Source organism: Lynx rufus, unplaced genomic scaffold (assembly GCF_022079265.1).
Source record: "Lynx rufus isolate CCGP_SWC_20201006 ecotype Redwood Valley unplaced genomic scaffold, mLynRuf1.p SCAF_1, whole genome shotgun sequence".
In the NCBI taxonomy this organism is placed as follows: domain Eukaryota; kingdom Metazoa; phylum Chordata; class Mammalia; order Carnivora; family Felidae; genus Lynx; species Lynx rufus.
Window position 1 is genome coordinate 123,883,208 of NW_025814823.1, and position 15,570 is coordinate 123,898,777.

Genomic DNA, 15,570 nt, shown 5'->3' on the forward strand with positions numbered 1-15,570 from the left:
CTGAGCTGAAATCAAGAGTCGGATGCTCAACTGACTGGGCCACCCAGGTGCACCGAAGATCCCATCTTACTACATGTTGTAGCCCTAACACCCAGTACTGTTACATCAACGATAAATTATAAAGTATGTGCTCAATACATTTTTTAAGCTAAAACTGAATCTGATGTCTTGATGATAAATGGATTTTTATGTAGTTATGCCAGAAAATATAAAATTCTTACTTTTCATATTTTATTTTATCTTTTTTTTTACTTTTCATATTTTAAATGTCACAAACAAATCTACCTCCCCTGCCTCCCCTGATGTCCACCTCCACCAAAGGACCAAGAGGGTTAATGGCTCCCCAAGAAGTACACCTTAACTATCTTGTGTTTTGAGTTGTAAAAAAATGCATAAAAGAAAACTAAGGACATATGTTATCTCTGCATATGTCTTAGCTAAGTCTATGCCAGTAATCACAGCAAGCCACATGAGGTAAGTTATCTGCTTTTATCATCTTACCTCTGATATGTTTTCCCCTTACAGTGGTTACAAATTCTGACTTTATCAACACAGGTCAGGAGAATTAGGAAGTCTAATCCAATACCCTGCTCTTTTCACCCTTGTGTAAGAAACTGTGAGCAGTGTCAATGTGTGTCAGCTTAAACATGCAGTGTACCTAAGGCCTCTTCCCAATACATCTGGCAAGCATTTTAATAATGTGTGTAAAATGCCCAGAAATCTTTTTTACATTATGAACAAAGGCAGTTGGATTAGTGGAACAAATGATATCCACAAATGAAGAAGTAACAGATATATTCTGCTGTTAATTAAAAAAAACAATTAAGTTTTAAAAACATTCTCAGGGGCACCTGGCTGGCTCAGTAGGTAGAGCATGGAACTCTTGATCTCAGGGTTATGGGTTCGAGCCCCACACTGGGTGTAGAGATTACTTAAAAATAAAATCTTTAAAAATTTTATTCAGAAAAGAACATTCACAAAAGAAAAACAAGGATGACGAGTAAGGGAAGGGTTTTAGATATTGTCTGAATCCTACTTTCCACTGCCTGGAGGAAGATTTTTTCCATTTTTAAAGGATTCATTTCTATCCATCAATAAACCAAAAATTCTGAAAGTTCCCCATCTTCATAAATTTCCAAACAATACCTCAGAAGCAAAACACTGCAGTTGCAATAGATTACTTAAGAAAAAAACTAATGGTTAACAGGATACAAACACAAAAGAAAAAGGTTAACCAATCCTATAATCTTGCTTGAGTGCATATATAAGTTCATTTATTACATAAAATAAGGTTTGTTGAGTCAGCCAGCAGTGAGGTCCAAGATTACGCCTCTCTACCAAGCTCACAGGGGATGTCCATCCTGCTGATCAGAGGACCACTCTTTGAATGACAAAGGGAGAGGAATGAGAAAAAAGATAATTTTGAACTTACTGAGTAGGAAATACTCTTAAGATTAAGTCAGTAGTTTGGACACTTTGTGGAGATAGTCACATCAAACCAATGCTGATGCTATTCCTGTCTTCCTGTTGCCTTAATACAAAAGCTACTTAAAACAGAAAAATACTGTTTTCTTTAAGAAGCACACGAAAAGGGGTACCTGAGTGGCTCAGTCAGTTGAGTGTCTGACTCCTGACTGTGGGTCAGGTCATGGTCCCAGCGTTGTGGGACGGAGCACCACATAGTTATCCACGCTCAGCGCAGAACCTGCTTAAGATTCTTTCTCTCTCCCTCTCCCCACTCACAGTCTCTCTCTTTAAAAATTAAAATTAAATAATTTTTTAAAGAAAGAATCACATGAAGAAAGATTTCAGTGATCTCTGAATTATAAGCCAACACAACCCCAAAGTCATGCTTGTTTTACTATTCAAAAATGCAACTCACATCCTAACCTCTCAATAAAAATACTTATTTTCTAATAAAATTCAAATACTTAATGCATGTTGTTCACATTTATTCTGCATGGAAACTCAAGCTTTACACCACTCCATCTATGAGATTTATCATTATATTTTAATCTGGAAAAAGTACTCACTAATATATCTATGAAACTTTTTTTCTCATATTTCAAAGCTGACAATGTGGAATTCAAGAGTTCTAAGGTGAAGGTACAAACCATCAAGAATATGCACAGTATGATCTTGATCTTTTTGTACTTGTTGAGGGATGAAGGTACAAAGCATCAAGATAAAATAATTAGCTGATGATGTGTTCATGTGAGTTAGTAACCTTTTAATATTTAACGCACAGCACTGCTTGATTTGTCAAAACCTAAGAATTTCTTTCATCTTAATATATCCACTGCCTCCTACATTCTAACTCAAAAACTAAGAAGAAAATCCAAGGACAATTTCGCAAAGCGCCCAAAGCTGATATATTTGTTCATAATTAATTCTCTAAATTACCATTTAAAAAGGGTGAAGTGGATGGCATGACTGTTACTAGTTTTGGGGGTTGTAGGGCTGTTTTTAAAATACATTATGACGTACATATATCTACCAATAAATCGTGGTAGGAAGTCACTAAACGTAAAGAAGGGATCTTATCTTTGCAAGTATTCACGTCAATCAAAGTCACATGTCAAGGCAACTAATTCTGCATTCATAAAAGAGATTCAGGCACCAAGTTAAATCTCAAGGGAGAAAAAATCTTTTGCTTTTATTCCACACTAAAACAAAATTATATGGGGGCGCCTGGGTGGTGCAGTCGGTTAAGCGTCCGACTTCAGCCAGGTCACGATCTCACGGTCGGTGAGTTCGAGCCCCGCGTCGGGCTCTGGGCTGATGGCTCAGAGCCTGGAGCCTGTTTCCGATTCTGTGTCTCCCTCTCTCTCTGCCCCTCCCCCGTTCATGCTCTGTCTCTCTCTGTCCCAAAAATAAATAAACGTTGAAAAAAAAAATTAAAAAAAAACAAACAAAAATAAAACAAAATTATATGGAATGCATAAATGCAACACAGGCTAAATCAAAATTATGTGTAAGAATATATTTAGCTATTTAACTAGGTATCTTGTTGTGTAACTTTGTTTTTATTTCTGAACAAAGTAAAAGTTTCCTTAGCCTTAAATGCCCCAGATTGCCTTTATAAATTAACAACTGACAAACAAAACCCCCTTTTAAAATGATACCAGTAGATTAAGTCTACTAAAATACTGCCTATATACCCTAATCCTGCCTGCCTGCCTCTGATCATGTCACTCCTGGACCTGAATACATACCCCACCCTAATTCTACACATTCAAACCTTACCCTCCAAATTGCCTCCTCTACTAGAAGTGGTATGACTACCCTCTGATTTCATTGAGGGTTTTATCTTTACACCTTGAAGCCTGTATCCATTCTATCACACACATAATCTCCAAACATGTAGCAGCCCCTGCGCAACACCACGAGAGCAACTTGCACACCTTGGTAGCTTCCACAGTGACTAGGACTAATTAGTAGTTGAAATTAGTAACTTCAGAGATAGGCTGAAGCCGTGATACGCAGATTAGGACCCACAGCACCATCGGGGAAGGTTTGCGGAATGAAAATTCTTGGGCTCCATCCCAGACCCACTGAATCAGAAACTTTAGGGCTGAGGCCCAGCTCTATGTATTTAACAAACCCTCCATGTGATTCCATTGTGACTAAAGTGTAAGAAACAATGGGGCTTAGGACGGCAGGTGGCTCAGTCGGTTAAGCATCCCACTTTGGCTCAGGTCATGATCTCACAGTTCATGGATTCAAGCCCTGCATCAGGCTCTGTGCTGACAGCTGGGAGCCTGGCACCTGCTTTGGATTCTGTGACTCCCTCTCTCTCTGCCCCTCCCCTGTTCACACTCTCTCTCAAAAATAAATAAACATTAAAAAAAGAAAGAAAAAAAAAAAGAAACAGTGGGGCAAAAAGAGTCAGTGTGAGAGTGAGGTAATAGTCACAGCTACAACTGAAAGTATCACATACTAACATTCAGAACAGAGGAGGTGGCAGGAAAGAGGTGCTGGCCTTGAAGTCACTCTCCTTTTAAATGCACTAATAACCTAATGTCCTTTCACAGAGTGGAGGATCTTTTAAAATCATCCCCTCTTTCAGGGCACCTGGTGGCTCAGTAGGTTAAGCCTCAGTCTCTGCTCAGGTCATGATCTCATGATCTTGCCAAGTTCGAGCCCCTCAGGCTCTGTGCTGTCAGTATGGAGCCTGCTTAGGATTCTCTCTCTCCCCCTCTTTCTTTGGCTCTTCCTCGCTTGTACTTTCTCTCTCTCAAGATAAATGAATAAACTTAAAAAAAAATTTGTTTTAATCATTCCCTCTTTTATTCTTTTATTGCTTTTACCATGTAGATATAAGATGAAGACAAAGGCTGTCTTCTAGGTTACTGATACACATGAGAAGTATAGATAAACCTGAATTGTTCTGAAAGATAAACTATCCTGTAATGTCTACAATTAGACCACACAGAAGAAGCCATTCTCTCAGAGTGTAAAGCAGGTTTTACCAGATACTTTATACCACAGCTAATCAGTCTAATTATAATGGGTTTTCACTACTGAGGCACTCCCTCAAAATTTACCTTTATTTACATGCATGGGGGTTGCTTTAAAAGAAAGACAAAAGGAAAATTATGTCTCACATTTGACCAAACATATCACGAGTAAACATCTACGTAATATAAAGTGGCCATAATCCAAAAGAAATGACTTTGTACTGAACATCTGATTTATATAGCCAAAGACCAGTCACTCAGAAATGATCAGGAACACTGAGGCTATGCTTAAGCAAATGTAATTTAAATAAAAGCCAAAAGGGGCACCTGGGTGGCTCAGTTGGTTGACGGTCAGATTTTGGCTCAGGTCATAATCTCACAGTTCCTGGGTTCTAGCCCCCATCAGGCTCTCTGCTGTTAGCACAGAGCCTGCTTCAGATCCTCTGTCTTCCTCTCTCTCTGCCCCTGCCCCGTTCATGCTCTCCCTTTCTCAAAAATAAACAAACATTAAAAAAAATATTTTTTTAATAAATAAAGCCAGAAAAGAGAAGTGAATCTCTTAAAAACAACAGTTTCTATACTGTATTATCACAAATAGAGCAGCTGTTAGTGAGCTCTCTTGCTCCACTATACAGCCCAACTGTTAAAACCAGAAATAGATAAGACCGATTAACTGATGCTCTAATGAAAAGCCACAGTGCTTATTTCTAACCACACTTTCTTAAGTCACTGACAAAGACATTTTGCAAAGACCTGAATAGCCCAACTGCCAGACCAGAAAAGCCTTGATAGCAACAGAATGACCATACCCCACTCGTCCCCTTCCCTGCCCATGGATCATGGGCTGAACCTATACTGACCCCAACCCACAATCACGTGTTCCCTGCCTGCTCTCTTGCATGTATGCTCCCAACCTCTCTCTATAACACTGTAGGTGTCCATCTTGCTGGCAGAGAGGTCAGTGTTGGCAAACCTAGCCAGGAGCTGTCCAGCCCCCCTGGGGTTCCTGGCACAGAACAATCCGCCCCAGTAGCACCAGGGCTCACCCACTCATTCCCTGAGTTCGTGGCCAGTGATAGATCATTCAGTAACAAAGCTAGTTGTACACAATCTGAAATTCACCTTGCATTACATCCTGAGATAACAAATGTCATGCGAGCTTGTGTTCCCACCATCCAGAGGATATAAGGCACTGGTTCACAAAGTGTGATCCTGAGATTAACCACAGACACAGCAGCCTCTGGGAGTGTGTTAGAAACACATCTTCTCAGCCTCCACCTCCACTTCGAGAATTAAACACCTGATGATGAAACCTAGAAATCTGTAGTTTAACAAGCCCTCCCGGTGATTCTAATGAATTACTAACATTTAAGAGCCATTGGTCTAAAGATTCTCTTTGAGAGCATCTCCTTAGGATTCTCTGAAGAGAATCTTCACCTGGGCAGAGTGCTACAGGTCTGAACTACCTGGGCTCTTGAGTAATTTCTTTTCACAGACTTAAAGTAATGCTATTCTCTTTGGCATAAGCAATGGCAGCTGGATGTCCCACAGTTACAAGTATAGCCCCTTTTCATTTATAGTAAATCCCCAGGTATTAATTTTAAATTTAATATTTAAATTTAAATGAAGAGAAGTTCTCTGGATATTACAATGATTAAGTATTCCACTATAGTCCATTTATGTTCTCACTTCTATGTTTAGGATCCAAGGCCACAAATGAAGCCTGGTAAAAGTCCATCAGTGATATGAGACCACAAGACCGTGCAAACAGGCAGGAAGGGCAGAAGGAGTAGAAGGAAACAGAAGAAAATAAGAGAACAAATGGGGAAAAAATCAAGACCAAAAGCCAAAATTGTAGAAGAGTACTCTTACCCCTAGATGTAACTGTGACTCATTTATTGTCAACAAAAATGACTCATTTCGGGTGCTTATGTTCCCTTCTCTCCAACGTTAAGCATTATAATTTTATAATTAAAAGTACAAGGGGCAGGCTGTGTAGAGAAATATATTAAAGGAGATTATACTATAATCCTAATGTATTACAGACAATGTCTAGACTGAAATGTTTTTGTGTTTTTGGCATCCTGACTTGTAAAATTCAACAAAAGCAAAAGGAAAGCCTGAATCCAACCAAATTATGCTCCCCAATAGAATAGCAAAGCAAAGCCACAGTTATGCACCAATGTTACAAAGCTCTGAAACTGCAGCAACACCTAAATTATGCTGGAAACATTAATGGAAATCACATTTTTCTCAGAACACACAAAATTTTCTTAAAATTTCATTTCTAGGTTTGATTTTCCTTATTTCAGAGCCCGAAAGCTTACCAACAAATCTTCTCATTTAAAATGTGGGTTGCTGAAGAAATTTTAAAGGGTAAAGTGTTAAAAAACCTACATGTACTTAAGTCATCAGAGTATAATGGTACATGCTGGCCAATTTAGATACACTAGGAAGAGATACATAATTGGACATGTATAGACTGAAAAATGTAATTACTTTTACGCTATTTAAAATAAATTATATTATTTCACATTTTGTCCAAATGGCTTATATAAGAAAGAAAAACCTCTCAATAAGATATATTGTTGTGTTACAGGGGTGCTGGGTGACTCAGTCAATTGAGCGTCTGGCTTCAGCTCAGGTCATGATAATGTGGTTCGTGGGTTTCGAGCCCTGTGTCAGGCTTTGTGCTGTCAGCTCAGAGCCTGGAGCCTCCTTCAGATTCTGTGTCTCCCTCTCTCTCTCTGCCCCTCCCCCCACCTTGTGCTCTCTTTCTCAAAAATAAACATTTAAAAAAATTTACAAAAAAGACATATTGTTACAAGAAAATTTTGAGCCAAGATTTATGCCCCTGAACCAGAGAAACAGTACATGTGTGAAGAGTCTGTGTCCTTTAAGAATCATTTATAATGGTATTTTCTGGAGTTTAGGTAACCCTTATTACCTGGTAACTTTCTTGAATGCCCTGGCCAAGAGAAAACATTACAGTTTTTCTATGCAGGAGAGATATTAGAGAGACAAGCACGGATAGTCCTCTGTATTTCCCTGGGTCTTCAAACTCTTCACCAAAGGTCGCTTAACCTCCTAGTCATTAAATCTGAGAACTTTCCCTCAGACACTATAGTGCTTTCAGAGCAGAGAATGAGATCTCCACATCTCACACCCTAAGAGTGAGGTGCCCAGGGCTGGTATTGGTAATTTCATTACTCCTCAAAGCCATTTCTGCACCATTCTTCCTCTAGCCCTCATAAAAATGCTTGCTTACGTAAATTCAACAATACTACTTTCTACTATCTACTTCTCAATTCCCTACTGCATTAGTCACTCCTCCCTCCTTCATTCATTAGGACTTTATACCCCTGTATCAGTCCTCCTATGATCACCTCAAAGCTTGCCATTCAATAGCCTCTCTATTCTCTGGTCTCATTATCAACAAGGAGGTTCTCTTTCACTGCCATCACTTGTTTAATATAAGTCCTCCATGCTAGACTAAGTTCCATGAAGATGAGAACCACAGCCTTCTAGTTCACTGCTGAATCTCCTGCACACAGCACAGTGTATACTCTAAGTAAAGTGTTTTTTCATCCCTACTAAATGTAAAAATTAGGAGCTACTATAAGGCCTGTGTAGCTTATAAGAGAACTAACAGGGATAATAAAACGTCTGAGAATCATATATGAGAAACAGTCAAAGGATGTTTTACCCAGAGAAAAGTCTTTCTTGGATGATGAATAACTAACGTAAAGTGATAGCTACTTTAAAATTACAAGGTCAACCATATAGAAAAAATAAAGGTGACAATGCTGAGACCTGAGATGGGAAACTGGCTCTCCTACTAATTAGTGATTTTATTTAATGTTACTGGGCCTCCGTTTCCTCATCTATACATTAAAAGAATTGGACCTTTTGGGTTCCACACATCTATTTCATTCATGACTAACAGTGCTCCAGGTATAGAAAGGAGCCCACGAAGGATATTAAAAGAAGGCAACCCTAAGACCAAAAGCTGTCAAGATATAAGGTGTCCTTATAAAAATATTCTCGAAAAATACTAAGAGACTGAGCAGAACTTAATACACAACTGGACTTCATCAAAAGTCAGCAAACTATAACCCCTGGAGCAGCCACTGTTTCTGTTAATAAACTTTTATTGGAATATAACCAAAGCCATTAGTTCAAGGATTGTCTGTGATGGGTTTTTCCTGGTACAACAGTACGGCTGGACAGCTGTCAAATTAAGCAAATGGCCCACAAAACCTAAAATATTTACTGCCTGGTGCCTTAAGAAAAAGTTTGCTGGTCCTGAACTATATGACATACCAAGTTCATTTTACATTATTATTCATTGGACATACAAAGACTTGCATTAAAATGCTCTTAAATAGAAGGTAGGGCAAAAATGGGGAAAAAAGAATAAGATAATAGGTCAAAAAATGGTCTCAATTCATGTCCCAGTAACTACACTAGTTCTCTCTTTAAGCTAGTGGCTAACTCATCTCCAGTTTCTGGAACCTTATTTCCCAAGAATACACAAGATAAAACAAACATTAAGGATTTAACACGCACCTGCCCTCCTTCACTTTTTGTGCATTCCCTCGACATATGTAGTTTTCAATATAACCAGCACTGCAGTTGATTTTTGACCAATCTGGGTCACAAACATCCAAGAAGTGAGGCCGCAGTCTGCCTATTGAATACTTGGCAATGTCAGTCAGGGACTGACTAGCAGCTGCACCAAATAAAAATGTTCCAATGGCTTTGTAAATAGTGGCTATGTAGTTATTCCTGATAAAGGAATTCGAGTGCAAGAGGTTATAATAAACAGACAGGGCTTCTCCAACAATCATCTGAAAAACAAACAGAAAAATAGTATGTTAAAGCAGGAACCAGGCACTTTAAGCAAAATAAAAAATAGAAAAGAAAATGATAAATCACAATAAAATCTTTATTTTCAAAACACCACCTTTTTTTTTTCCATTTGTAAATGGAGAGTCAGTTAGGATAGCTAATTCTAAACCATGAAAAAAGGTGCTAGATGAATTGTGGATACTGCTTAAAAAGCAATGGCCAAAACAATTTCAAACTCTACCTGAAACAATACGATCTTACTTTTCTTGTACTCAAATACAGTGAGTTTTAATACGCAATGATGTATCACAGAGAACAAAAACCATGGTTTGTTAAAAGAAGACAAACTTCCCCAATTAGAATATCCCTTATATAGTACTTTTTCTGGCAGTCTTCATTTTTATCAAACATTCCTCTGAATCAAACACATCCATCATATTTTAAAAAGTAAAATACTTTCAGGGAGTAAACTAATATAAAAGCAGAGATCTAACATGGAGTCCAAAGGGTACAGAGGGCAGAGATCAGTTGACACACAGCCTCCCAGTCCTGCCTCTACAGACTTGTAGGCCTGGCTTTCTTAGCAAGTCTCATTAACTGATCAAACATACATTTGATGGTCTCCTTCTCCAAGAAAATATTTCAAGTGACTCTTTCCTCTTTATTTTTCACTGACTTTGCACTAAAAGTGGAGACAACAAAGCCCCCCCCCCTCCCCACCTCCAGTAGAGCATGTGTCAGCATAGGCCATTGGTAGTGAGTTTAAAGGCATAAAAAGGCTTCCAAATACTTGACAAGCTCATAGACAAAAACCCTAAGAAATCCAAAAAATAAGGAAAGGCAAAATTATAAAAAAATTTATACTTTCTGATAAAATAATCCACGTTCTAGCCACTTGAGACCAAAATAAATAGTTAAATGACAAGAGTCAGCTTGGTGATATTGGGCAAAGTGGGGAGACACAAGTCACAAAGTTGTGCTTAAGATACAAACTAGTTTCATGGCTTTGTCTTAAATTTTCATTAACAATTTTACAGAAAATTCAAATATTTCCATGTAGTGGAGATAATTTCCAATTATCTTCAGGGTCAGCCTTATCATAGGTAAAATAAATGGTTGTCTTCTGAAAGAGATTTCTTCATCTGTCTCCATGGCTCCTAGAATTCCATAATTAGAATGTTAGAACTCTAACAACTGTGAATTGTAGACTATGAATTGTACAAAAGCAAGAACGAAGTTTTAGTCATTGAATAGAAAGCCAGTACCACCACGGTGGCCTAAAACAGAGCAGGTGGTTAATAAATTTTAATTAAAAGTGTTGCCTCTTGGGTAAAAGGTAAACACCCTTAGTTTCAACATTAAGCCCCACAGAAATACATTCCTCATTATAGTACTTAATGTGAATGACTTAATCAGATCCTTTTCTCAGGAGAGAAAAACCATATGCACTTCTAGGGATACCACACCTCTGCAATTTTGCTTAGGGTTCTTCTCCCCAAGTGCCTCCAGTAGTCCCGTATTAAAGTATACACTGTCTCCTCTGACTGTTAAGATATTCCAGCAACTGCCTTGATAGATCAACAGCAAGAAAATACTTCTCTCATGTTTCATTATGGAATTGTTCTTTGATCATTTAAAATATAAACCAAGTTTATTAATCAACCACAATCTGAGCAGCTGAAATATCCCCACCTCAGCTGTCTGCTGTTCATCCTGCATAAGCACTCAACTGTTTTCCAACTCTTGATCTTTGGGAGTCTTCCTAGGCATGATGATCATTTTTTAGGACCACCCAAACCCTGGTCTTGACACTGATGACAGCAAGTCAGCTCACTAGGAGAATTCAGAGTACTGGGCACAGATGACACAATGATTCACTGAAGTAGTGTAAGCTGAAACTTAACCCTAAATGGTGGGAAAGGGCAGAGGGACGCTAAAGCTGACAAACACTAGGCTAGTGTACATCATTTTTTATTATGCCCTCTATCTTAACTGAGGGAAATAGACGAGTTCTAAACTGATTTTCCAAATTAAATGTTGGGATGTGTCTGCGCATTTCACTACACATGACAGCCATGTTTGTTTCATTTTAATATGTTATTCTGCCCTTTGAACCATTTATGCCAATGCTTAGCCTTTTGAAGTCCACACCTAAGTTAACTGTAGTCTTACTTTAGAGCTGGGATCACTTGTTACACATTATTTATACTCCAAAGATATGATAAATTATTAAAGAAATAAAGATAAGTTTGGGGGACTAAAACCAAGTACTCTGAAAGATCAAAGCTAATAATTACCTAAATACATGTAATTCAGTCATTTCAAAATAACCTATGCACCACACTATTTTCTCACCATCACCTTTAAAAATCCATCAACCAAAAGGATTTATACATCTTTACAGTGTCCCTGTATTATGTGTCTTCCACTCAGGGTCCACCTTCCCAAAAGTGTAGTCTAAAATCACTGGTGTACTTCTACTCCTTCCTAAATATCTCTAACTACCTTCATTCCCGTTATTCTACTGAATATTTTTCCAAAGTCAAAATGGTCTCATCGGATTGAACGGGTATGAAAAGTCAAAATGGTCTCATCAGATTGAACAGGTATGAAGTCTGAATCACAGTCCTGATTTTTTTTAAAGAACTGATAGATTTTCTAGTAAATAAAATTAAATGTTTACACGTTTAACCAAGTGCTGCCTGAAGGAAGTGGAGTTAATGAACAAAGTTAATTTTTTGTTTAATTACTACATAAAACACTGCTCTGTGCAGTGTTTGTTGATACGGTTGACATGAAAATAGGACTTTGATAGCACCTTTAAACAGTATGTTCTTTTTTTTTTTTTTTTTTTTTTTTTATTTTTGGGACAGAGAGAGACAGAGCATGAACGGGGGAGGGGCAGAGAGAGAGGGAGACACAGAATCGGAAACAGGCTCCAGGCTCTGAGCCATCAGCCCAGAGCCTGACGCGGGGCTCGAACTCACAGACCGCGAGATCGTGACCTGGCTGAAGTCGGACGCTTAACCGACTGCGCCACCCAGGCGCCCCAGTTCTTTTTTTTTTTAAAGAAACCTATATTCAATTTATTTGTTTTATTAAACATAAAGATAACTTTCTCACAGCTCATGATGAAAGAGTAAAAACTTCCAAATTAATGAAATGTAAATAACAAGTCCTTACTAAGTGTTGTGTCAGGCACTGCCCTCGATGGGCAGACCATACCCCCACACTTGCTGCCCGCAGTCAGCAACCTTTCCTGATGCAGGCCTTTGGTCTGTAATGGATTTTCTGTAGTTCTGTTGGTGCAGCATCCCTTTTAGCGAGACACGAAGTCAAGTAGAAATGAAAGACAAATACTTCTGCAGCAGCATTAGAGTACTCCAAGGGACAATCCTGCATGAACTCGGCTACTAAGTTGACCCTTCAAACGGCACAGGTTTGAACTGAGCAGGTCCACTTACACATGGATATTTTTGATAAATACAATACAGTACTGTAAATGTATTCTCCCTTCTTTAGGATCTTCTTACTTTTTCTTTTTTCTAACATACTTTATTGTAAGAATATGGTATGTAACACATGTAACATACAAAATGTGTGTTAATTGACTAGGTTATCAGTAGGGCTTCCAGGTAACAGTAGGCTATTATTAGTTAAGTTTGGGGGGGCATCAAAAGCTATAACATGGATTTATGACTGCACTGGGGGTCAGTGCTCCTAATCCCCACCTTGTTAAAGAGTCAACTATATTTGCAACTAACTGTCCTACTAAAAATTTTATATTCAAATAGTATCTCAGAAACATATATACTTAAAAATAAAAAAAAACTACTCTTACTGCCTCTTTAAAGGAACAATCATAGGCCTGACTTTCTTTTAGTAGTAAGAATTCAGTTTAAGATATATCTAGATCAAAGGGATCTGCTGATTTCTTAAAACTTCAGCATACTGCAGGAGAGCCAACCAGTATTACTGTGCAATTACTCTTATTTTATCTGAGCACCTGGGACATGCCAGATTCCACCATGCCCAGGTCCATGGCAGGCAGCAACGGTACCCAGAAGAACAGGTACTCACAGTCTCATGAAACAAACTTGTTTATAATGAAGGTTTTCTTTTATTAATTATGTACCACAAATTATGAGTTGATTAATTCTCAAGGCTAATAAGGAACTGTGATTATTCTTGAATAAAACATTAAATTTCTAGGGGCACCTGGGTGGCTCAGTCAGTTAAGCATCTGACTCTTGATTTCAGCTCAGGTCATGATCTCATGGGGTTCGTGAGATTGAATCCTATGTCAGGCTCTGCGTTGACAGCATGGAGCCTGTTTGAGATTCTCTCTCTCTTTCTCTCTGCCCCTCCACTGCTCACACTCCCTCTGTCTCTCTCTCTCTCTCTCTCAAAATAAACTTAAAAAAAAAAAAAAACATTACATTTCTAAATTAAGGGTTTTTTTTTTTCAATAAACTCCAAAACAGACAAGACATATATGTTATCTTGTTAGCCTATCTCCTGAATGGGACCATATTTTTTCCTTTAAACCATATAAATCTTCTTTCTAAAGTTATAAGTTATGGAGCATAAAACTATTTAATCTAAGTCACAGACTCTCTAGGTCAAGACATTATAAAATAATCTAGTCCAATCACTTGAAGTCTACTCCCTGGAGCACATTCTCTAAGCATTCCCACCTGAAATTCTAAAAACAATAGTTGCTATTATATTTTAGTACCAATAAAACTTCTTGTGTTCACTGCTAATCATATATAGAACTTTGGCTTTTCTCTCTAGTTTGTGCCATTATCTAAAAATTCTTTAGGGGCACCTGGGTGGCTCAGTCGGTTGGGCATTCAACTTCTGCTCAGGTCATGATCTCATGGGTTGTGAGTTTGAGCATCACATCAGGCTCTATGCTGACAGCTCAGAGCCTGGAATCTGCTTCGGATTCTTTGTCTCCCTCTCTCTCTGCCCTTTCCCTGCTCACGCTCTGTCTCTCTCTGCCTCAAAAATAAATAAATGTTAAAAAAAAGTTTTCTAAAAAATAAAAATTCTTTAAAGTAACATGGGTTAGAATGAAATCTTAAGATTAGTTACTTGTGATTTTTTAGAACTCAGTAACTAGAAAGTAGGTACATATACATTGATTCCGCAAATTATAAAATACCCTAGGGTATAAAGTATGCTAAAAACACACTGCTATAACATTCATCTATTTCGTGACTACTGCACCAATAGCAAATGAGAGGTCTACACATCACAGGGACTCCGAAAAAGATTAGCATAAAAGCTACACACTTTCAGTGAGGTTCTTCTAATTATACATTGTTATTCCTTTGGTCCCACTTAAAACAGCTGAGATTTTCTTGATCAAGTAACACGTTCAATTAAAGGTTCGAAAAAACACACATTGTTTTGGACATTTATGCATTCAATAATTAACAGATTAACACAAAATTAAGCCAATTGCCCAAAAGTGATAAACTTGGAAAAGTGGATTTGACTTACAACAATAATACTGAATGGAATGATTATTCCACCTAATAACGCATAAGGTATGGTGTCTTCTTTGTAAGGGTACTTGATGGACTCATCAGTACAGAATATTCCTCGCTGGAAGGGGGTATGCCTTGAAGTAAGAATTGCAAAAGGCAATCCAGCTAGCAAAAGGAATAAATGAAAATATCATTAAAATAGAAATATGAAAATTAATGGCAATAATTATCCCAGAGACTGTTTAAAAATGCATTTGCCATGAAAATAAATAAGAGCACACGTAAAAAGGAAATGCAGCAATGCATGCAACAGAAGTTAAAAAGATTACAGTTTAGATTAAGAAGGTAGAAAGAACAATGCTTAACCAATTTAACGAAGAGTATCTTCTTCCCTTTCTTCTTACCCAAATAAACTAAGCCGATTTTAGAGAAGACAAAAAAAAAAAAAAAAAAAACCACAAAACAAAACAAAACTCCCTTCTCATGCTCTTGTTTGCTGTTTAATCACAGGACTTTCAACACTATTCCCAAACCAATTTGTTACACACTTTGCTTCCAAAAGGAAAACAGCATTTTGATATTCTCCTTTTTGTCTCTACATTACTACCACATTTAGACAGGACATGGTCATGGCTAAGCTATAGAGTATCTAAAAGATGTGTTATCCACTCTTTTCTATACTGTCTACAGCAAGTTTAGAGCTGCTATGAAAAGGACCTGAACTTAAACCAAGTTTAAGAAATAACAGACAATGGAGTCAA

General features: G+C 37.8%; 1 protein-coding gene across 2 annotated transcripts in view; it reads right to left on the bottom strand.

Moving 5' to 3' along the window:
• PLPP1 (phospholipid phosphatase 1) overlaps positions 1–15,570 on the bottom strand; it is a 91,118-nt gene that overhangs the window by 21,019 nt on the left and 54,529 nt on the right. The window contains exons 2-3 of one of the 2 annotated variants that reach the window (XM_047086606.1): positions 14,823–14,974; positions 9,030–9,310 (exon numbers count right to left, since the gene is read on the bottom strand). In XM_047086606.1, the coding sequence (XP_046942562.1) occupies positions 9,030–9,310; positions 14,823–14,974 (433 nt within the window). The remainder of the gene's footprint in view (positions 1–9,029; positions 9,311–14,822; positions 14,975–15,570) is intronic. The other variant, XM_047086597.1, reaches the window with a different exon arrangement.